Below are 25,395 nucleotides of genomic sequence, written 5' to 3'. Positions count from 1 at the left end.
GCGTTGTAAAACATGGTAGAGAACACAAGCTTTTCAAATACATATATTAATTCACCATAGGAAAACAACACCCACAATTTATCAGTAAACTTGGGTTCATCCTAAGCTACCAGCCAGGAAGTGTACACCTCGGGGATAGGGCTAGACTGCAGGGATCAGAGAAGCACAGGGAAAAACAATCACTTCTACAAGGGGCAGAGAACAAACCATCTTTGTGTTAAGAAAACAGCTCTAAAAAGAAACATAAAAGGACTCTCCTTGTCCTTCACATGTTCTTTAGAAACCAGCGATAAAGAAGAATGTGGAACATGGATTTGCAGAGAAAATAGTTTGGAAAGTTTACCAAGCCGTTAATCACATTTATTACTCCACCATCAATTCCTCTTTCTCAGGCTACGTCCGCACAAAGGGGAACACCAAGCTATACTTATTTTGCCTACACTGCTGGGAAAGAACATAAATTAAGAGCACCCCGCCTGCAGCTGATTTGGATCTGCCTGACTCAAGGAACGTGTTCACCCATCTGACCCGTCTGACACCCGTCTGACACAGTCAGACGGCACCTACAACAGATTGAAAAGTTGGCCCCATTGGCCAGAGCTCTAATCATGGAAACACTTGCAAAGTATTGATCATCCAGACTTGATGATACCATGCCTTGAGCTTTCTATAGCTCTTGAAATGGGCTTTCTGCAGCTCTGACATGGATTGAAAGCGGGCAGGTTGAAGCTGCCATAGCCATGAAGTCTTAAAAACCAGATCCTAACAGGAGTAAGAAAAATAAAACATTGGCAAATATGTTTCTGTGAAGAGTACTTACAGGAAAGCTTTTCATTTTTTCTACTTGTTTTCAAGCTGAAAAACGTTCCTATTATCACTGGCTGTTCCATATCTGCGGTAGCACAAGGGTACCAAAACAGACCGGGCTCTGAGAAGCTATTCCTCTTTGAAACACAGCACTGTACAATCCTGCTCTGAGCAAGTATAGACAGCATGGTGGGAAAAACACTGTTGGTTTCTGGCACCTTGCCTAATGTAAGCATTCCTGCTGTTACCCTCAAAAACAGAGGATTTTTTTTCAGTGACAAGTCTTGTATAGAGAAATAAAAAACCCTTCTCTCTGGTTTTCATTGCACTTGGGAAAATTTCACAAGAACCTGATTTTCCAAAATATGAGTTGAATTTTAATTTTCACCCAACTGCAGCACAGCTGCTTTAACATTCTTGTTGCTGCAACCTCCCTCCTAGAAAACCAGTAGGAAGAGAAATAAAGTAACATGAAAGAATCAATCCCAGAAAGAGAGGGCTGTGCATCTGCACATAGCATGGAGAAAGATTCGGCATGGGCTTTGCAGAAGGGTATAAAAGAGATGAGCATCAGTCCTTGGAGTGGCTAATACCACCCTGGGCACGCTAGTGTCCATCATCGTGATACCTGAATACTTGGGCAGAGGTCAATGATCAAAGCAGGCACGTTCAAGAATAAAAAAAGACTGAAAAATGTAGCAAAATTGCTACAGTTGGCTGAAGACCAGGTTTGAACCTGACTGAACCTCACTGAAACTCACTGCTACAGACAGAAATGCAGGAACCCAGAAGTTCTGTTTGAAAGCTGACACTTGGAACATGCCTGGGCTCAAAGGAAAGCAACATAAAAACTAGAATTACCCAAAGTCATTTAACTCTGGCCCACCATAACTGCCTGATAACACCAGGCAGGTAACACCAGCAGAATCCTCCTCCTCCTCTTCACAATGAGCTCAGGACTTCCAGAACAAAGGAAAGAAGGAAGATGTAGCTCTTCCACAGTTATCAACACAGCTTTCTGTACCCCATGTTCACTGTCACCCGCCTTATCTCAGAAACTTGATCAGAGTTGCTAAGGCTAAGCATGTATCTCTCAGAGCATCGTCCTTACACTGTTTAATTTGGATCAGTCTGCAAAACTGCAGTAATCCAGACAAACACCTAGGACGGTTTAAATCTATGCCTACTGCAAGTGTGGAGGGAAAAAAAAAAAAATCAAAATGGAAGTCTGTCAGGTCACTGGGGAGATTTCTAGATAAGCATGGAAGAAAAGAGAAACTCAGCCTTTCCTGAGAAAAGCCTGAATTACTGACCTGAAAACTACTGCACATCACGAGACAGTCATGAAAATGTTACTTTTCCCACCTTGGAGAAAAACATGTAACAACCTGAAGCATCTGACTACCCTGCCCTAGCAGCAGGCTGGCTTGTGACACAGGTTGTCCCGGGACTGGAAGTATTCCCATTGCTCAGCATCACTGCAACCTCAAAGAGATCAACACTACCACTATGGTCAACAACAAAGTCTACCAAACATGACTCTTGGCCTGCACTAACATGAGCACCCACAGAACAAAACAACAAAACCACCTCTCCTTCCTTTGTTAGTCTTTATAGAAAGTACTTTACGGACATCTACAACATGTACTTGTTTTTCTGAGACACCCTTCTTCTCAAGGGGCAGGGAGCTCAAGCAGGTGTCATTGCTTCTCCTTCGCTGTTGGCAGATAAGGCTGGTTGTCCTAACCATCTCCTCCAACCTTGCTACAAATTCAAAGGCCAGGAAGATTAGTCACCTGTTGAACGTGCCCAGAGTTCCTCTCAAACATGGCTGTGTATACAGCTGTAATTATATTCTTGTGGCCATCAGTAGTTTTTCACTGGGTTGTGCTCTGAGATATTTCAAAGATAAAAGAATTTAATAACTGCTGTGGCCCACCCAAGACAGCTTAAAACCACTCAGGCAACTGTGAACCCCAAAGGGTGCCCATGGCAGAAGACATGCAGCATGATAGGGCAGGTCAACAAAAGCTAACGTGCTGATGTCAAGATAGAAAGGCTGTAATAGCAGATGTCGGCACTCACGGCTACTTTTAAGAACTGCCCATGTAAGATTTGGTGTTGCTCATCAGTTAGTCCATGCCCTTCTCAAAGCATGTTTATCCCATTTATATGAAGTGAGGCAGTTTTGTAAAGTTATTGTAAAAGGATTTCAGACCAGCATGTTAAGATGCTGGAAGAGAAGGAGAAGAGCAAGAGAAAACAGACAGATAAAGGAGCCCCGTACTCCTCACTCCAATCAGAAGAGGGATTTCAGGGCAAGGTGCACAACAACTGCAAATTCCCGACTGCTTGCTGTGCTTCAAAAGTCTCCCTGCAGACCAGGACCACACAGGCTCAGGCTCCAGTGACTTGTGAAAATAAGCTCACCAGGAGAAAGAAAACATACATGCATTAACTACTTAGAAAGAGATTTTCAAAGGCTTTTGATACCCAGCTGGTCTTGATTCATATTGACTTCCACAAAATACGCGTGGACAAATGGTGAGTGCTCTGAAAAATCCCCTCTGTAACTTGCCACTGAGGTATGAAAATAAGTGGTGTAAAGGGGATTGTTTAAAAAAAAGGATAAATTAAAAATGGAAGTTTAAAATAAAATTTGGCTGCAGGCCATAGCTAGGGGGGAAACTAACAGCAAAGATAGTTAAATGACTGGAAAGAGAACACAACAGGAGCTATTATGAAAAAGGCTGATTTTTTTTTTTTTAAAAAGATTTGTATAGATAGCTGAGAAATAAATTCTGTATGTGATAGAAGTGCAATCGGGAAATTAAATAAATGGAAAACAAGGATGACGAAGTAGTAGTTAACATGCCCCTTCTCAGTTGTATACTATTATCACATCTATTTTTAATGCCTCTTCAGCTGTCTGCAATTGTCATCCTTTTCTCAGAACTTGTTCCAACACTCTTTGATACTGAATTAGCTGTTTTTTTTTATTTTTTTACTCTCCAATGCTTACAACCACATCTTTTTCTTACTTAACACTCCCCTTTTTCCAACAAGGTTATTCCATTGTCTCCCTTTTTCATCTCTCCTATATGTTGACTCCCCAGTTTCTAAGCTTTCCAACTACCCTTGTTCATCTTTTTTCTGGAGCTCTTTTGGCTGAATCCTAGCATGTTTCTTTTCTTCTTTTCTAAAGATACAAGCATGTTTTATATCATATCTGGCCACTGTACACATTGTTACTCCTTCAGAAAGGCATTGAACAGCTATAGCAGTGCTCATGTTGGAAATAGTAAGCTAAACTAAGGGAAAAAAAGAAGTTCTTTCTGGCTTTTGCTTTCTGGTTCTTATAAAAGAACCCAAACATTTAAACTCTCCCCTTTCCTTTTTATCCTCAAATAACATAATCTTTCCCTGAGCAGCTGAATATTCAAACAATAAGGGGCATCAGAAGCATTCACGATTCTAGAGCACAAGATGTGTCTAAGCAGAAGAGGTAACACTAGATTTAATAACACTGAGAAATATACAAATTCTAACGTGATGTATAGGCTGAGTGAATCTGACTTCTTTCTTTTTAAACCTTACAAGTATGCCTGTACCTTACCTTTACCACTAATGATGCTCCATATCAGCCTGGGGAGACTTTTTTAATTAAAAAAATTGGTTCCAAACATGTTTCAGACAGCAGAATTCACTGTCACGTGACATATCACTGAGCTTCATCATTAGAAGATCCGTCTTTAATTTATCTGTTTAAATATAATTTTGTTTAACTTCTGTATGCAAAACCAACAACACAGTTGGGTCGTACTTAACAATGCCCTTTGGAACAAATGACAAAATATTATCTAAATACAGACCTTCCAGTAAGCTTACCTTCAGCTGTGCCTGAGATACCATCAGCTTTGAAATTGCTGGTGCTTTTCTTCCTGCGATGCTTCTTTCTGTTGGCATGAGGTGAAGGAGGCGGATCAAGTTTGGGGCTGGTTGTACTAGATATACTTGGGCTTGAACACACAGAATCTCCTAACCCGGTATCTGCAGTTTGGGGAAAAAAAAAAAAAGGAAAAATACTGCATCATTTAAATTAATGATTCTAGAATCCAAGATATAACCCCTTACTGTCTGTTAGCAGCTAACCTCTTGAGCTCATTGGCTTCCAATGACTACAGGAGAGCCTCTAACAATATCCATTACTTTTGCAAAAAGGTACAAATACGCAACTTGGAAATTGCTTTATTACTGTCAGTTGCTCTTTCTTAAAAAAATCTTACTAACCCTCAAATTTACTCATGTAGTGCTAGGACAGTTTAATACAAAATGGTACAGACACCACAACAACCACTCTACGCTCACTATCTGCTTTTGTTTAATATTAGAGACAGACACACATAGATGAGGTGGTAGAAGTAATCAAGGTGGAAAAACAACTCTCTTCTTCCATGTGTGCATCTCACATATGCCTGGTACAATTAATATTGTGCGGTAACAGGTCACTTATTACATGCTCCCAACAAGCAAAAAAACCCACGTTCAGTAGCTTGTTTAGTTTCCCACTGTATTTTCTATGGTAGCACAACATAGCACAGTTTTAAGTCCTAACGACCAAGTAATTTTCACCCATCCCCATGAAGCAGCCCATAAAACCAAATAAAAATAAAAGGCTGATGATTCCCCTCGCTCATAAGCAGAGACCTGCAGTCCACTCCGTGGCCCATGTAATGGCTGGCAGTAATACACTATAATAATACCTTCTGAGTAGCACAAAGTAAAATCCCTCCTCTCTAGGGCCACAGCATGCCCCAGGACAAACTTGCTGTCCAATAACCAAGGAGTTTTCATCCACGCAGACCGACCGAGCTCTCTGTTGGATCTCGGTGCAAAGGACTGTAACAGGCACCAGCAGACTTCCCCCAGGCTGAGGACAGACAGATCAGTGGATCAAGCACTCCCTGCCACTCTGCTTGATATCAAAGTGACAAAGGAAGCAAAGGCCAACTCAGACAGGTCGTGCATTTTTAATAAACAACGAACCAATCTTCTCATTTCTTTGCTAGCATAAAACCCCAAAGGAGCACATCAACTGATATGCACTGGAACTGTGATCCTCAGCATCTCTTACCCTCTAAGAAGTGAAAAAAAAAATAAATCTCAAAACCCACATGTATCTTGATATGAACCAAAAGGATATTAAGGTAGAGTTCTCCTCTGTCCTCCCACTGGGTGGCTGGGACCCAGAAAGACGGAGGAGAACGGGACAGGTAAATGACTGGTTGAGGGGGTAGTGTCCAGACCAGGGATTTGGGTATTTCAATCTCGGTCAGTCCTTTGAGAAGCCGGTTATGTGGGCTGATGACCGCCTCCAACTCAGCAAGTGGGGCACAAGTGTGTTGGGGAGCAAGCTCTCTGGACTGGTTACCAGGGCTTTAAACTAGGTTTGATGGGGGAAGGGAGGGGAGCTACAAGTGACAGAAAAGGGCTGGGGGAAGTTGTCACTGCTGTCACTGTTGAAGGCAGAAGGGAAGCACCTCTGAGTTGTCCCATAGGATTGTCTGAGGGCTCCTCAGAGATGGTAATGATCCCGATACCCCATCCAGAATCTTCTTCTTGCACCCCTCCAGAGGTAAGTGCGCCCGCTGCTTCCCTCAAGTGCCTGTACACCAATGCGCGGAGCATGGGAAATAAACAGGATGAGCTCGAAATCTACGTTCGGTTGCAGGGCCACGATCTCGTTGCGATCACAGAGACTTGGTGGGACAGCTCGCATGACTGGAACGCTGTCATGGAGGGCTACGTCCTTTTCGGGAGAGACAGGCTGGGGAAGCGAGGGGGTGGGGTTGCCCTTTATGCGAGGGAGCAATTAGAGTGTACCCAGCTCCACCTGGGGGAAGGTGAAGGACAAGTGGAGAGCTTGTGGGTGAGAATTAAGGGGTGGGCTGGTATGGGAGACACTGTTGTGGGGGTGTACTACAAGTCACCAGATCAGGAAGACGTGGTCGATGAGGCCTTCTACAAACAGCTGGTAGTAGCCTCACGATCACGGGCGCTGGTTCTCATGGGGGACTTCAATTATCCAGACATCTGTTGGGTAAGCAACTCGGCCAGGCACGCACAGTCCAAACGGTTCCTACAACGTGTTGAAGACAATTTTCTGACACAGGTGATGGAGGAGCTGACGAGGTGGGGGGTGCTTCTGGACCTTGTCCTTACCGACAGGGAGGGGCTTGTTAGGGATGTGAAGGTTGGGGGCAGCTTGGGATGCAGTGACCACAAGATGGTGAAGTTCAAGATGGAACTTGGTGGAAGAAGTAAGGCTAAAAGCAGGATTGCTACCCTGGACTTTCAAAGAGCCAACTTTGACCTCTTCCGGGACCTGCTTGGAAGTATCTCCTGGGCTAGGTTGCTAGAAGGCAAGAGTGCTTGTGAGAGCTGGGCTACATTTAAACAGCACTTCTTCCAAGCTCAGGACTGGTGCATCCCTAAGAGTAGGGAATCAGGGAAGGGGGGCAGGAAACCTGCATGGATGAGCAAGGAGCTAATCGATAAGATCAAAAGGAAGAGGAAGGTCTATGAAATGTGGAAAAAGGGCCTGTCTTCTTGGGAAGAGTATATAAGTGTTGTCAGGGCCTGCAGGGACATGATGAGGAAGGCTAAAGCCCACCTAGAGATGAGGCTTGCAAAAGAGATAAAAGATAATAAGGGTTTTTTTAAGCATGTAAACAGTAAAAGGAAGACTAGGAATAATGTAGGTCCCTTGCTGAATGAGGGGGGTGTCCTGGTAATGGGAGATGCCGAGAAGGCGGAGATACTGAATGCTTTCTTTGTTTCAGTCTTTGCTTCAAGGACTCCCCCCTGGGACTCCTTGACCCTGGTGGGGGGAGAAAGGGGCTGGGAAATGGAGGGCTCCCCCGTGGTTGACCCGAGGGTAGTTGGGGAGCACCTGAGTGGGCTCAACACACACAAATCCATGGGTCCCGATGGGATGCATCCACGTGTGCTAAGGGAGTTGGCAGAGGTGATTGCCGAACTGCTCTCTATCATCTTTGAAAGGTCCTGGAGAACAGGAGAGGTGCCTGAAGATTGGAGGATAGACAATGTCACTCTGGTCTTCAAGAAGGGCAAGAAGGAGGATCCGGAAACTACAGGCCAGTCAGTCTCACTTCTGTGCCCAGAAAGGTGTTGAAACAGCTCATTCTGGATGTCATCTCCAAGAAATTGGAAGAAAAGAATGTTATGAGGAGTAGTCAGCATAGATTCACCAAGGGGAAGTCGTGCTCGACCAACTTCGTTACCTTCTATGATGGCATCACCAGCTGGGTAGATGGGGGGAGAGCAGTGGATGTCATCTACCTTGACTTTAGCAAGGCTTTCGATACTGTCTCCCATGACATCCTGATAGCAAAGCTGAGAAAGTATAGGATAGAGGAGTGGACAGTTAGGTGGTTTGAGAACTGGCTGACTGGCTGAGCTCAGAGGGTGGTGATCAGTGGCGCAGAGTCCGGCTGGAGACCTGTGACTATGACTAGCGGTGTTCCCCACGGGTCGGTGCTGTGTCCACTCTTGTTCAACATCTTCATCGACGACCTTGATGAGGGAATAGTGTCTGCCCTCAGCAAGAACGCTGATGACACGAAGCTGGGAGGAGTGGCTGACACGCCAGAAGGTTGTGCCGCCACTCAGCGAGACCTGGACCGGCTGGAGAGATGGGCAGGAATAAACCAAATGAGGTTTAATAAGAGCAAGTGTAGAGTCCTGCACCTGGGAAGGAACAACCGGATGTATCAGTAGAGGCTGGGGAACGACCTGCTGGAGAGGAGCTCTGAGGAGAAGGACCTGGGGATCCTGGCGGACGACAGGTTGACCATGAGCCAGCAGTGTGCCCTCGTGGCCAAGAGGGCCAATGGGATCCTGGCATGCATTAAAAGGAGCGTGGCCAGCAGGTCAAGGGAGGCGATCCTCCCCCTCTACTCCGCCCTGGTCAGGCCTCACCTGGAGTACTGTGTCCAGTTCTGGGCTCCCCGGTACAAAAAAGACAGGGATCTCCTGGAAAGAGTCCAGCAAAGGGCCACAAAGATGATACGGGGCCTGGAGCATCTTCCCTATGAGGAAAGGCTGCGAGACCTGGGTTTGTTCAGCCTGGAGAAAAGAAGACTGAGAGGGGATCTCATCAATGTGTATAAATGCCTGAGGTGTGGGAGACAGAGGGATTTGGCCAACCTTTTCTCAGTGGTTTGTGGGGATAGGACAAGGGGCAATGGCCACAAGACAGAGCACAGGAAGTTCCGCAACAGCATGTGAAAGAACTTCTTCACGGTGAGGGTGACAGAGCACTGGAACAGGCTGCCTAGGGAGGTTGTGGAGTCTCCCTCTCTGGAGATATTCAAGGCCCGTCTGGACGCCTACCTGGGCAGCCTGCTCTAAGGAACCTGCATTGGCAGGGGGGTTGGACCAGATGATCTTTCGAGGTCCCTTCCAACCCCTACAACTCTGTGATCTGTGATATTAAGAACAATTGCAAGAAACACAGCTAGTTCTCTCTCTTTTTCAGTCAAGAAACATCTAACAGCAATATTTAACAAAAATTTAGCAAATGAGGATGTACTTGAAGTTTTAGTCACCGCCTGAGTTCTTTTACATAGCAAGTACTCAAGTAACCTTAATTTAGTATTTTTCCCCAAGGGTGGCAATGTGATTTTAGTTTAATAGCAGATGATTTTCTGGCTGTGATTAGTGCTAAACACATTTCAATATATATTAATTTCAAGTAACTTCCTATACTTTACTTGAAGTGCTGGATATTATTTAAAAGGAAGCTGTTTCCAGAACCTTGGTTAGACACCAAACCAGGGCTGCACTTCAGATGAATTCAGATATTACAAAAATGTCAAGTCAGAAACTATTTAAAAAGTAGCTTTTCATTTTATTCTTTGAGTAGTTAAATCCCTGTACAAATGTCAATTTGGCAAATAAACATTTATTTATTGTTTTAAAGTTTATTTAATAAGTTTTATTAAAGTTGTGCTGTAAGTTATTGGTGCAGGACGTATTATATAGTTAATTGGCTGTCAATGAGGCCCAAATCAAAGTCCATCCATAACCTTTATAGTAAGGATTTTTGTTCTTTTCCCCTATGCCTCCTATTCTGAAACCAATAACCAAGTATTCACCCAAAAAGGGAAGTATATACTTGTACAGGAGATTTTTAAGTATAGGAACAAGAAATGCTGAAAGCAGTTATCCTGAAAAGCTTTACCACCTCTCCAAGTGGAGAGGAAGGCAAACCCTGATGAGAATCCAAGCCCGTTCTCAGCATGTACTTGGCAAAGGGGATACTGGCGCCTTTTACTCCCTTACACTGAAAGAAGAGGAGATTCACAAGAGGATGACAGCAACACAGAGGCATGAACAAGGACGCAAGTTCATTACTTCCAGGTCTAAATATTTTCCTCCATAGAGACTTAGGAAGACTTCCTACATTGGGCACTTAAAAACAAAATAAAATGAAAAACCATCAAATTTCGCAGCAATGAAATGAAAATTCTCATGTTGAGACAGGTCAACTGCAGAGTTGGATACTGCAAGGTGCTGCTCATCTGTGGTAGCAAACTGTGTCTTGTTGATTTTAATTTGCTTGCTAAATCAAGAAAAACACACCGGATATATCACACCGGATATTCATAAATATCACGGACAAATTCCAGAGAGTATGCCAGCAAGAATATAATATAATTTCTCAGAAATGCTTCACTTTCCCCCCTCAGAAAATATGGGGAATGTAGCACACGGACAGGCCTCTAATTCTCAGCTTTCACTTAAAAAAAAAAATTATCCCATTTTACTCAGGGGGAGAAAACATCCAGGAAAATTCATCTCTACCAGTCTTCCCCACGCCTTTCAAAAGGCTGCTCCCAAATATTGGAGCTGCATGCCTAAGTTTGCCAGCGCTCCCATCTGCGGGGCTGGAGTACATGTGCTGTGTTCATCACTGTATGACAACCTGAACGTCGATCATGATGCCCTGAGCAGGACCTGCGAAATGGAGAAGAAACCACACTCTGCCACAAAACTGCAGAGTGTATTTTTCAGCACTCTTACAGGCACAATGGTTGAGAGCTTTTTGTAAGCTATAGTCAGATTTCCAAAAAAAGGCAAATTCGTAACAGCTCTGTGTACATCTGCAAGCCCCCCCGGTAATACACGGAGGGGCATCCTCCAAAACCCTTCCTTGTTAAAAAAAAAATACTCATGTAAACCTGTGTGCTTACTGCAGCTTACTCCAATTTCCGGGCTATAAATTACACAAACAAAACCTGTTTATGAGCTCTGAAAAACGACGATGCTTATAAACGTGCAGTCCAACTACTCGCGCTGCGGACCCGAAGAATTATCCTACAATGGTAAATCCTCATGCTCTGCAGCCCTTTCCATGGAATAACAACCTGGTAATAACCTGCTGTCCTTGGGTCACATCGTGCTGATGGGGAGAGCCCGAGGTATTCCCTCCCCCTAACCAGGAGGGGAACGCATCGCTCGTATGTGGGTGCCGAGCTGATGCTGTTGGTGCACGAACGCCCCGCATTGCATCCCAGCTTCCCAGACCACCCTTTGGAGATGGGAGTTATTTAACATTCCACCAGCTTAAAATATGAGCAATCAAAACGTGCTAGGCTTACACGCCGTGCTTTCCCATTTCCGACTACTTCTCTTGCCTGACAAGGTATTCTTCAAATTGAAAAGAGGGCTCCTGAAAGCCCTGCTTCGGAAAACTGTAAATGAGTTCAGGCTTCAGCCCGCTGAAAGCAATTTCATACTCCTGACTGAATACAAATAATGCATTTTATTTTGTATCAATTACCACGCGTGAGAACAGACGACCACTGCCGGCGCTATTAAATATAAAAAAAGGAAAAGAAAAAGGCACGCCAAATTAAAAAAGCAAGCGCCTCATTACTCCACATCTAAACCAGCTTTGACAGAGGCACGAGCACTCATAAGACGCGTCTCACTGGGCTGGGATGGGCTGTTTTGCAGCCATCCTGTACATTCAATGTCAGCCATTAGTTCTTCCCAATCGGGCATCAATGTTCAACGCACACCCAAAAAAATATATAATACTAGCAATAATAATAACAATCTGCAGCCTCTCCGAGCTTCAATACTTGAAGTATGAGTCAAAGAAGCAGTTTCACTTTTCACTCTGGAAGCTGACAAGCATGACTAGAGGGGGAATAAAATAACATTCAGTTCGCATAAATATCAAGCAGGCTGCTTGAGACTGATGGGCCAGGAATGTATTCTTAGCCATCATTCTGGCAGACAGGCCCAAGGACACTCATAACTTATTTTACAATCATTTAGTTTCAGCTCAAGTGGAAAACGTGACAACTTATCTCTGCTGACAAGATGGCATATCGAACCTTACAATTAACTCTCCCACGATTATCTGCCCAGCCCATCATTAGCTTTGCAGTTTTTGATGGACTGTACGGGCAGCTTTACTCGATGATGGTCATCATCTGCAGGGTGTATGTCTGTATTACACAGCATTAAGGACAAAATTCTCTCCTTGCCACGTTGCTGGGAGCCAGTTATGCCGACCAGCACACCCTCTGCTCCCGAACTGCCGTGCCAGGTTTGTAAATGATGTGCAGCAACACCACTGAAGTGCCGTGTCCTGCAGAATGGAGCATTGTCGCACTGCAGCCATCACCTGCAGCTGGGTGCACGTGCAGAAGCTGGCTGAGAAGGATGGGGCCTCTCCCGTCCCTCCCCAGTGCCGAGCAGCAGGGCTGGAGCAGTTCAACAAGGCTCACCTCTAAGAGCTGGTGTAGCACGGGCCCTCGTGGTTCACCTCCACACACTCGTGATGCCTTCAGGAGGGCACCATGGCTTTCACATGCACGTTTGGTGACGTCCCATGCCAATGACAAAATGTGAGTTTATAGCTTTACGTTCAAGAAACACCAACAGACTTATACCAAGGAGTGGGAGATGTGCTAAGCAAAATGCTATGACAAGATATAGGTGCTCATTCCAGAAAAAGTGGTAGAATAGTCAATGTACCATATACTGAGAGTAAGTCTGCATCTACGCAAGCTATTCGAGGCCCTTTTAAAAAATCCAGTATCTCACTCCATGCTCTGGAGCAACAAGTGAAGCTTGCTATCCTCAAGTTACCAAGAGATGGGATATCAAAAAAGATCACTCTGTTATTCGAGTGGTGATTTTTCTTTGTAAGTGCATGACACGTAGTATAAGGGTCTCCTTGTTCAAGTCCATCTTGAACACTACCACTCATTTGGTAGAAATTACAAAACCAAAAAAAGCCAATGCAGCTGTTATTATGCAAACCAAGTTCCTTGCCTGCCTCTCTCCTAGATGCATTTTTTAATTATAGTCATAAAAGAAATTCCATTCAATTACGACAAATACTGGTAGGAGAAATGAGAGGCAGAAGGGAAGAAATACGTTGTCTAAAACTACAATCCAGAATTATGAGATGGAACATTAAATGAAAAAAGAAATCAAGCAATCCTCGGCAGAGTCTCAAGGGCTGTGCTGTTGTACTGCACTTTATTTGCCATCTGAAACACGCCTGATAGCCTCTCTCAGTACTATACAATGTTTGTAAAAGTTAATATTCCGCAAAAATCCCACTTCTTATTCCCTTATAAGCTCTCCTCCGGGGAACACACTCCACAAACATCCCAAAGACAACTCCGTTTGTACTAAGGACATCGCAAGAGCCCTGCTGGATTTGAGAAGGGGGAGAAATTAGGAACAAAAAGCAGGAGGGAGTGCCCCAAGCCAGGGCAAAAAGACAGGGGGGGACCTAAGTTTGAGGAAAACGGGCAACATAAATTGTACAGGAATAGCACAGCACAAAGGCTGAGCTGAGATACAAAAGTGTGAGAATGAAGCTTCGTCTTTGGCCCACGGCTCCTATTCTCTCTCACACACACACAACCTTTTCTCTCTTGTGTAACGATTTAAAGTGGAAACAAGGATATTCTGACCTTTTCTATCTTTGTGTCTTTTGATTTATTTTATATTTTTGTCAAATCACCTATTTACAAAAACTTGAAACAAACTCAACAGGTGATATTATTCTCCACAGACCAAAGTCAAGCTTGATCTGGTTTACATTTTTCTTGCATCTTCTTGTTAAAATTTTCCAACAGGCTTTCAAAGTGAAATTAGACTTTTTGTCAAGCCCAGCTCCCTAATGCGGCCTTATTCCCAAGAGGCTGGAGATTGATTAATTTGGGTTTTTGATTTTCCGAAGTGACAAGAAGTCAGACGTTACACAAAAGCAGGAACGGTGAATGGGATCAATTAAAGAGCAGAAGCAGCAACACAATTAACATCTCCAGGTTCAACAGAGAAAGAAAGCACTGATGACGAAAACAACAGCAACAGCTCTGGCTGCAGCAGGAATCTTTGCCACGACCCAAGGAAGGCTGAATCCAACGAGCGTGTTTCAGAACTTTTACTATGCTATTAGTGTTGAAATGAAATAAGCCAAAGATGTCGGTAGCTGGTGGACTGAATAATAAAAAAAATAGCTGGACACTTTCATCTTCTACACATGTGTTTTAAATAGAGGCGAGAAAAGCAATCCTTTTATTTAAACGGAGAAGCAATAGACTAAAACCATCTGTAGTTGTATTTCAGACCTATTTCCCTGAGCTGAGATTTTTCTGGCTGTGAAATCCAATGCTCTACAGCTTCTCTTTACAGCTATTACCATAAATGTTCTATCAAGTTCTTTATATTCCTACTCTGCCTCAAACTGAAGTTAAAGGGATGCTGCAATTGCACAATGACTGCATAAGGCTGGAGCCAGGCACGGATGTACAGGGCTGACATTAAAAACCTGTCAAAAGTGCAGCTCGGCAGAAGCCTGCAGACGATGATAAACATTTGTGAGTGGGGGAGAAGGGGTGACATAAGATTTTAGCATACAGGAAAAAATGCAAATATTTTTCAAGTACACCCAGCTCACACCTTCGGCAGAAATCGGGCACATCCGGTCATTGATTAGCTGGATTTAGCTCGGACATTCAAGCTATTGAGGGCTTAAATTAACCTGCTGCACTGAAAGAAATTAAAAGGAAGCTCTGAGCAGAACTGTAGGATGGAGATGAAAGAGCCTCAGGAGTATTCTCTTTCCACGGCGTCTACCATTTTTCCAGCCTTATGTCTAGAGCCTGTAAATCACAAAGCTATCCTGTCATGTACAGAAAGCCCCACTGAATGCCCAAGTTACCATCTCCTCTCCTTTAATGGCAATTTCAATTAAATAAGAAAAACAAAGGTTCCTTCTTGACAAAAAAGATTTCCCTACTTTTGGAGGTTCTGGCTTTTGATACATCTTAGCATGCCTCACGCAAAGCAGACCTGAAGGCATGTTTGGCATGAAAGGATCATTTCCACTTGGCAGCCTAATAAGCCACTTTGCGACAAGCAAGGGACATAATCCACAGACTTGAGAGAGAAAGTTAGTCTCATCACACTATGGCACATACATCGGAAGGACTGGCTTCAATAATTTCAAGGATAGTAAGACACTTGTTAGAATCTTTCTTATCTGAAGGAAAGACAAAGTTACCTCTAGTTCATTTCCTACTAATGTGCAATGTCTGGCCATCACAAAGGATGCATGAAAGCAAAGAACGCAACACAGTACTTAAAAAAAAAAGGAAAAAAAAGAACATTGCTCACTACATTTTCCCTCCTAAGGAGCAATGTATTACTGCGCTAGCAAAGCACGTTTGCTCCCTAGAAATCTACGCGCTGCTAGCAAGAAAAGGGGAAACCACATCCAGTTAACTTCCTTTCAAAGCCATCTCATGAAGCGAGCTCCTTGTGTCCAGGAGAAATTTATGACCTGATACAAGGAGAGGAAGCATCTTTCCCTAAGTGAACCCACTACGTTGCCAATGCAGTGACGAGCAAAAGCAGTGAAGACTAGCTATATGTTTGCTGAATATGCCCTGTGGAAAGACCAAACGTGACGAGCTGTTTGGATATGTAAGGACAACAAAATAGAAAAAGTCTTACATGGATGCCACCACATCCCAAGGCAAACCAATGTCCTGGCTCTCATTGAATGGATTTACAGTCTAGATGTATAAGGGATGTCTGATTCTCTAGCATCATGCTTTTGCTGGGCAGGCTCAGATCTGTGGAGAAGATGGATATGATTCTTACACGGTGTCACCCTGAACTGCTACAGCAGCGTGGATGGTGCTATAGGGATTGTTTCTCCCACCTGTCACCTTCATACAAAATGGAGAGGTGAGGAGTGTTACGAAAGACAACTGCCCCGGGGATTAGCTCATTCAGGTAACTAGCTCCTAGCCACCCCAATGACAATGACGGATGGATGGTCCTTTTGAAGGCAGACATATGGCTGTGAATTGGTTTTAGGGCAGAATCTCCTGGTTTGATCCCAGGACACGTGTTGGCTAGTCTCTCTGCCACTTGGTTTTGATGGCCTTGAAACCTCCGAAGCCAGGTAGATACTCAGCAACAATTACCAAATGCTGTTTGTTGTACCTAGTGACCCCATCAAGACTATCCCAATTAACTGTGATTTGCAGGAAAATAAACACTTGGAGTACCACTAAAAAAATGCATCCTGGATGAACAAGCTAGATAATGATTAAGTACATATTAGACTGTGTGAAAAAATACTAATTTATATCCTCAGTCAAAATGATGTGAATAATAAATTCACCTCAACTACAAAGACGGGGTCAGAGCTCCGCCCTGATCTAACAATCAGCATTGTCTTCTGATTGCAAAAAACTTCATGCATCAACATTTTGCTTTGAAACAGAGCCTTGAGGTCTCAAGGCACTTGGAAAATAATGAATGTATGCCTTACTGAACCAATTCCTACTAAAATATTTACCTTGTGTGCCTTACTTAGCGTATGTTGAAATAAAGGAAAAACTGACTCTCTTCAAAGAAATGCTCAGAGCCAGAAAAAGAGCCATGTATTCTGGCTCTAGCCTTATACTTTAAACTTCAGTCTGCCTAACCTGTGGATAACTTCAAGCATCAAAACCAGTCACTGGTGATTGAGAAGAGATCAGGAAACTCTCAACTGTCAGTCCACAGGATTTCTGTGACAAGCCCGAATATCAGCGTTTTGGAAAAGCCAAGAGACTTTTACTATTAACATTTTCCAACTTAAGCTGAAAAACTGCCGTATTCTAAATAGGCAGCTAAGTACATCATGCTAGGTAGGAAAAGGCTACGGCTCTCCTGGTAATGCATGCCACAAGCATCAGAAAGGACAAGAAATAATGACAGCAACACCAACGATGCTCTTAAAGGCAAAAACAAACATACTTTTACAACAGGCTGTAGCTGAAAAGGAAAACACACCTTGCTCTTCACATAAAGCTATGTTCTTGTTCCTTTTTATGTGTCAGAGGATACAAATGTTATTGACAAACCTTTTTTTTTTTTTTTTTTTTTAATTTCATCAAGCACTGCTTCCAGCTTTTCCCAGCTCTTTTGAGAGTTTAGGATAACTGAAGTCAGGCCCTTCTTTTGGTCTCACAAAATCCATGCCTCAGAAAAGTCACTCACAAACAGCCTCAACTGACAGACCTGTAAACTGGATACTCCTCATCAATGTGGACTGTGGGTGGCACACACCATCACTGAATTAAGGGATTATATCAACTGTAACAAATGAACAGCCCGCAGACTTGAAAGGAGATGCTCTTCCACCTGCAGGAAGTCCGAGCCTCCGTGCTTCAGCTGTCCCCCAACAATCAGCAGGTTGTGAAGGGGATGTGTATCAGATTTAACAGAGGCTTCTTTCACTCCTTGATCCGTCCATACTGTGAAGAAGCTTTGAAGTGTTGGATTCCATAGGTAAAGTATACACAACATCCCCGTACCCAGTGCTCTGTGATCTGGACTGGAAAGAAACCGAGACTGCAAACAGACATGCTTGATGAGGCAAGCACTCATGTTAATTGGAACAGAAACTTCATTAAGCCTGAGAAGAAATAAAAGCATCTTCTGAGTTTCTTGCACACACTTCATCCAGATACTGGCAAAACAAAGCACTGTGCTTCTGGACATACATTAAACAAGAAGTCTAATTACTACAAGCAGCTGTTTGAACTTCAAAAGTATGGACATAAAAAAATCTGAAATTGGGAATTACTTCAATTGTAGCTATATGTAACCTTTTACCTTCTCAACTTTGTGTTTAAAACGTTTCTGAACTTTACCTAAATTTAAAATTTCTATTACTGTTATTATATAAATTTAGATGAATAAAATTTAGATAAAACTAAATGGTTAAGAAAAATAAAAGTGTTCTAATCTGGGTATTTTACTCATTTCCCCTCTTAAGTCTTAATTATAAGGTCCTAAAATACGGGAAGTGTTACGTCTTTTCCATAGGTTGACCCAAGAACATCTCTCTCTGATTTTATATTATTTTCCACAAAAAAAAATGTTTTGTAAGTTCAAAAGCTCCTGTAGGATATCGTGTGAATCATGCTCATGCACTTATTTCCTTGCAATTATAATTTATCAAGATACATCACTCCCGAATGCATATAGGCATCCGTAAATCAAATGCAGCTCTTCAACTTTTAATAGCTTGTGCCAAAAGATCTGTCCTCCTGCTGCTGCTGGATGTAGTCAATGTGTTGATGCCTCTGTCACTATTACAGTGCTCTAAGACCACAGGTCACATTTATTTCTGAGATACTGGGAAAAACAATCACAGCTGATAGTGTATCTCACACCATCTGGTGACTCACCTGCCAAGAAAGATCACAGCAAAACTCATTCCAAAACTACAAACATTTAAGATTAAAGCAATCTTAAACAAGAAACAACAACAACAAAAAAATATATCTGAAAGATTAAACTCCCTCTTTATACAAATGAGATTACAGGACTGCTTTCCTGATGAAGAACTCATTTTGTACAGGGGCACAGTCATCTGCAGTATTAACCCTCCCTTCTGACAGATAGTAATACAGAGGAACAGAGAACTAAGTATATTTTACAGACTTTTATGTGCTGTATCTGACAAACACCAAGCATCTGTGCTACAGACAACCAGTTTGTAGATGCTGTTAGACAAGGAGGCAGCTGTGAAGATATACATTTAAACACAACCTCGAGGTAAAAGTGCCACGTTTCCAGTGATATCAGTGCCAGGTATCCCCTTTCCTTACTTTTTAAGTGCTGGCTTTTGGTGATGGTTAAATCCCATGAGTGGTACTGCACCACACTAACCCCGCACCCGAAAGGTCAGAAATGTACAGCATTCTCCGAGGCTGGAGCTTAAAGCCTGATCAAGAGCACATTCGCTGTTCTCGCAACTCTGTCAGGCTAAAGTTTATGCTCCATAACAAAAAGAACTGCTTTGGTTTGAGGTTTGTTTTTTCCCCTCTTGTGTGGGGAGTGACTGGGGACAAAAGGAGAAGGTGCGACAACCAAACCTAGCTACAGGCAGAAAAGGCACAGATTCATTGAACAAAGCTGGACAATCACATCAGATTAATCAACATCAGCAACCAGATTTTTTCCCCTCCCATTAGATGGAACATGCCATACACATTCCTACTTCTGTTTAAATTCTAAGCTAAACTAAATGCAAAATATGCATTTAAGCATCCGTAAGTAAATGTCGGGAAAAGCAAAGCTTTATAGTTCCACTCACAAAGTTAATTTAGTCACATAAACAATTTATTGACAGACATTTGGCACTTCAGGCTGTCAACAAGATTAAGATGAGCATGAGGTTGCCAATGTCAAATTATCTGAAGATGAAAACTCACATTTCTTGCCATTGTGGAACCAAGCACAGGATGTAATTGAAACATGCAACAATTCTTTATGTTTTAATAGGGGGTGGGGGGAGCTTGGAAAGAAGATGATCTTAAACAGGAAAAGCAGATGGTTTTCTGTAGAGCTGCAGAACTGTAAAAATCCATATAACATAACTCAGTATTTAACTAGCACCGCTAAGTGCAGAAATATTTAGTTCAAACCCAAAGTTGTGCAGAAATGCCCACGTTCCCCAAATCCTTCAACTAAACCCTCAGTGCAGCTCAGTTTAAGCCTTTCGCAAGCAACAGCTCACTGCCGATGACTCAAAGCATCAGCACCATCTCTCCCACTTCATCACGGATACAGCAACTGAGGAATTGCTCTCATGTATTTCATCCTTTTAGCTCATCTTGTAGTAATACATTCTGTGCTGGATGTGGAGTCCAGTGGGACCCAATGGCAACGGTTCATCGGCAGTTTGAGGTCCACTGAACTGCAGCTCCAGCCTGGATAACCTGGTTAAAAAGGCATGCTGAGAGAAGAAAGCAAGCCGGCAGTGTTTGAACCCCCGTTGCACCAGAGGGGATTGCAGAGGTTTTGCCTCTGTTGCCTGTGGTACAGCCTCACAGTGTTCATCTGTACGACAGCACAGGTTTTCCTGATGCACATCAGTTGGGCAACAAATAAGTACACAGAAAATACAAGGCACATCATTTGGTTTAATGCTCTGAAGCCTTTCTCAGACAACTTGTCCTTACTCTTTAGAGAAGAAAGCTCACTGCAAAGAGAAAAGGGACATCTGCCCACATTTCAGAAGCTTCACAATTCCTTCACAATTCCCATTTACCTTCCAGCTCGGGTTGGGCACAGGCAACATGCCACCTTCTCAACTAATTCTCGATCTATTAGACAATACTTACATTTCCTTGCTGACCTCCTGTTTCTAGCCAAGCACTGAAGTGATATGGCTGCTTTCTCCTCTAAAGAGTTATTGAAACTAGCATGAAACAACACGTCTTCTAGGGTCTCGTTTAAATATCAGATAGGCTTTTGGTATCATCAGACTCTTGTTCATCATGCTGCAATGGAAACACAACAAACAACACACCTACGAGACCACCACAGAACATCTAGCTGCAGTACCTTCCTCGTGGGAGAGCACCAAGACCCCTACCTCACCCACTTCATGGTAAGGATCCTAGGAAGAGGTATGTGATGCTTAGAAACAACCCAGTTCTGTGCAAGTGAAGGCCAGGCTAAACGAGGCGGTGGTTGCAGGCCACTTGGGGAACTCGGCAAATTTCTTTGACCAGGAAAATACAATAGGGAGATTTCTGTCCTCTTTCTCAAAAGTGAGCTGCAGCAACTTGTAATAGGCTTTGAAACCAAAGATGAAGTTAGAGATCAACTTCTTATTGTAAGGAACTTATTTGTCATGCCCACGCTCTGCGATTACTCTTCCCAGCATGCTTTACGTTATTTTAGGGAACCACAGGTCACAAAATTGCATCTTCCTGTGTATAAACTAAAATTAATCTGAAACTTGAAGTTCTGTAGGATAATTCTTGCCATACGTTATTAGCCACAGCTAATAGGGAAGAAGGTGCCACAGGAACTGTAAGAAAACAGTTTCCTACTCCCTCTCGAGACTGAGTAAAGGCACAGGCACTGATTTTGCAATCCCTCTGCTTGACTGAGGTGCTTCAGGTAAGAGCTTGTCAAGGACGTCACCTGGAGTGTGATCCTGGAACTTTCTGAGTATGAAACTTCAGGCTGAAAGGGCCGATTTGCTGAAATTGCTAAAAAAGCAGTCCTTTAAAACCCAGGTTCCCTCGAGGCATGTTAGACTGTTTAGAAAGTAAAGGCAATAGGTTTATGTGGTTGTTAGCAGGGTTTACCCTGAAGTGATTTGTTTGTTGATCACAAAAAGGTGTAAGAAGTATATGAATGTTCCTTTTTCCTTCCTCTTCCTGAAGGCAATGTAAACTCCTTGCACACATACCTCCTTGTATGTGGTCAGTTTTACAGTATTACATATTAACAAACTGCAGGAAACACCAGAGCAGCTCTAGAGCAGCTAGAAAAATGAGAAATTTTCTTTGTATTTGCTTTTCAGTTAATTATTTCCTCTTTAAGAAGGATGAAAAAGCTTTTCCAGGCTCAGCCATTTATATCCACTTAACACAATTCTGAAATTCTATAAATGTATTTGAAATTATGTAATTTATCCTAGTCAAGAACTTGCCTACTAAATTCAAACAACTCTAAAACATGCTTTCTGGTTCAGTTTTGAAATGGAAGTGTTACGACAATGTACAGCACAAGACTCTCCCATTTAATCATTCCAAGTGCTTACGATCAGAAAAGTAAGGCAAGTTGTAAGGTCTGCATTAATATAAACACTCCAATGACCTCTCATACCCCATGGCACAGTGAGAACTCAATTTCACATTAATAAACCCTAACATCAAACTGTTAGAAACTGAAAAGACACCAGGTATTACAATTTATATAAATTACAGCAGAGATCAAATGGCCTGTAGAAGCAATCGTATAGTGATAAAACCTAAGTGGATGATATTTAAACACATATTTGATTTATTTTATATCTGCAGAATTTTATATCATGCTGGAATTCAAAAGAGAGTTTGGAAGTCCAGAGTAAAGAAATCCCCGTCCCATGCAAAACACTTAAGATTGTATCTCTAAAAAAGGAAATTCTTGACTCTGATATTTCTCAGGGCACAGTCTCAGAAGCCAAACTAAAAACCTTAACATTTAAAAAGAGAACGAATATGCTAATTCTTCATCCTCAGTTTTCTGTGAGTTAAGTCTTGTGAACTTAATTTTTTTGCTATCTAATACAGCTGGCTGTGGTTTCTTCCATTAAAAAAAACAAACAAACAAACCACACTGTTGTTAAGTTTGAGGATCTGTCTCTCAAGTTCTTTAAAAAGATGTGCAAATTGTAAAGACTGAAGGACAGACAGCACCATCTTTCATTAATGGCAGCAACACCATTAGTTAATATTAATCATTAGGTTTATTTTCCATTGGAAAGCTGTTTTCTGCTCAAGTTTCAGATGCTTCACAGCAGTATTCCTGGCCAGCATTTCCGAGATTCCTCAGAATAGCCCTGCTTTTTCTAGCTAAGAAAGCTTGCGAAACAAACAGAATGTAAAGAATAAAGTAAGAGCTGAATGTGCAGAAGAGGAATCATGCAGATGTACATTTCTTTCCTATACCGATCAGGAGACCTAAGAGGTGTGCCACAAAGACACATCTGTAACACAGAAATACCCTGTCTTGAACCAAACTTTGACACCTGAGCAGATTACAAATGGCTCTCCTGAGACCAGACGACCCTGTTATTCCCCAGCAGAGAGCAACAATAGAGAATTCCTGGTGAAAAAATTATCCATCAAGATTTATCAAAAAAATAATAAAAAAAATCGCAGGCTTCCAATCCGATCCAGGAAAACCTATCAGCCAATAGTTGCAGCTGCAGTAATTGTTCTAAATCTATCAATAAAGCTAAGCTGCTCCTTCATTGACTGCAAACACCAATTTCTTTCATGGAGGATTATAAGTTGATGTTCATGGTCTCTCTACCACCATTAGGGTGATAAACAGTTTAAACTACATCAGGATCTGACATGTAGATCAATTCTGGGTCCATAAAGAATCCACACAAGAGGTTCCTGGACAGGGATTTACTGCCCCCAGTTTTTATTCTCTCTTGCTGCTAAAATTACTTCTGTCAAGTACTTACAAGAGTAAGAAAAAAATGTAAAAAGCATTAATTTTTCATGTACTACTAGAACAGTCTTTTTAAATTTCTAAGTTTTAAGACAAATATGTTACTGAATTTAAAATTATGCTGAACAGCATGTGGTATTTAGCTAAATAGTGACCCAATCGCACGGTGTGCTCACTATCAAGCAGACAGCAATTTGAAACACTGAACTAAGCTGTCTAGATTTTCTCTGAGGGCAGTCACAGGCTTCATGTTACCAGTGCCAAATTATATTAGACATTTAATTTTAAACCTCAGGTACTTAAATGTAAAACCTTACAACAGTAATAGTCATAAAGCAGTGGGGCATTCCATTTCAGAGAATGGATTTTTCTATTTTTCCCCTTTAATTTATCCAGCACCTCCTGTTTTGTGGCTCTGCCCACTACAAAGTAATTTATCTAATTAGGAGATGTTCACAGCTGCTTGAAAGACAGAAGCCCCAGGAAACCAAAGGTCTGGTTCGGAAGACTTTGAAAAGTTCTCCAGAGCCACACAAAGTATTAATTTAATGTGAAAAAAAAAGGTGCAGAGAAAAATTGAATCCCAATATGTTATTTTGTCTACAATAAAGCCATGTGACAATAAGCAGACATATCCTCCAGTACATTGGCATTTGAATTCCAAAAGATGCTTAGCTTCTCTCCATACCTGCTGCTTTCACAGTATTATCTTTTTATGACTAAAATTCAAAATCTTTTAATGGAGGAAAAAACCCTGAAATTAAAAAGGGTTTTTCATGCGTCAACTTGCCAGCATAAAGGACACATCTATGAGCTTACTGAAAGATGATACACTGATAGAAATGAATTATTCTTGATGTTTTGCAGCAGTTTTATTACAATACTTCTGTTTATGCTGGCATTTAGTTGCCTAAAAATCGCTATTAGCACAATTTCCCCCACATATGATAATAAAGCAACTTTTCCTTATTTCTAAAAAGTAGAACCTCTGCAAGAAATTAAGTCAGGCTAATTCATAACTATCCACTAGTCATCTTCATTTTTTGAATAAATATTTCATAGATAATTCCTGCTGTCATCTCTTTTGATCCAGAAGTAATCACATATGAACGTCAAGTCAGAAAAAGGTACTGCATCTATTTGGAGTACAGAGATTGTATAGGAGAATAGGTTCCTTTCACCAGTAATTTACAGCTAGCTGTAGTATGGCACCAGGAGCAAAAGACAAGTCCAGCAAATCTTTCCAAAGCAGAAACAGCATTACAAAGTAGATGTAAAGGGAAGAAGCTGGTATTTATGCTGTTTTTCTACTTTTCAACGTATTAATTACATGGCACTTCTAGGAAGTCACTGAATTCTGTATTTGAAGAAGTCCCACTGCAGCCTCAGTTTCCACAGCTGGCTAGGGGCCAGTACCTGCTCACCTGTCTGGAGGCACGGCAGGTGTAGAAGACCAGACACTAAATCTTGTCTTTCACTTGCCTTCATTCCAGTGAAAACATACAATGTTCTGCAACTTTTCTTTGAAGAGCTATAGTATAAAAGAAGGGCACAAAAAAGCTGAAGGTCTGGTATAACCTTTAAAAAGGAAGGTAGAATTGAGGTAGGTTAAAATAACAAAGCAGCTCAGGAGAAGAGAGTCGAGTATACAGCCTTAACTGAAACTAGTTTAGTCTAAAGGGCCGTGTACATTAGCACAGGGTGAAAGAGAAAATACTCTCCTTGCTGCAAGAAAAACAAGCTGGAGAAGGAGAACACTGACTGCCCTAGGAGACTAACCAGTTTCCAAAGAAACAGGTAAATTGGGTGGACGCAGGAGAGAACCATACGAAGGAATTTTATCATTCTGCTTAGAAGTATCTCTTGCAGTCACGCAGGCTGAAGTAACAGGGTGATGGCTTTAGAAACCTCTTGATCAAAATCCGTATCATTCTGATGCGAATACTGTGCTCCTGAAGATGCTGGCCACAAGCTGAGAGCTCGAGAAACAGCCGT

The 25,395-nt window shown here is 42.2% G+C and overlaps 1 protein-coding gene across 11 annotated transcripts in view; it reads right to left on the bottom strand.

Annotated features, from left to right (window-relative positions):
* Positions 1–25,395, bottom strand: part of AGAP1 (ArfGAP with GTPase domain, ankyrin repeat and PH domain 1) — a 375,831-nt gene that overhangs the window by 91,874 nt on the left and 258,562 nt on the right. For all 11 annotated transcript variants that reach the window (XM_083841487.1, XM_083841488.1, XM_083841479.1 and 8 more), the window contains one exon: positions 4,696–4,857. In XM_083841487.1, coding sequence (XP_083697613.1) covers positions 4,696–4,857 — 162 coding nt within the window. The remainder of the gene's footprint in view (positions 1–4,695; positions 4,858–25,395) is intronic.

This window comes from Anser anser, assembly GCF_964211835.1.
Source record: "Anser anser genome assembly, chromosome: 6".
Lineage (NCBI taxonomy): Eukaryota > Metazoa > Chordata > Aves > Anseriformes > Anatidae > Anser > Anser anser.
The sequence above is the reverse complement of the archived record's forward strand: the minus strand, read 5'-3'. Positions and strand labels throughout refer to the sequence as shown.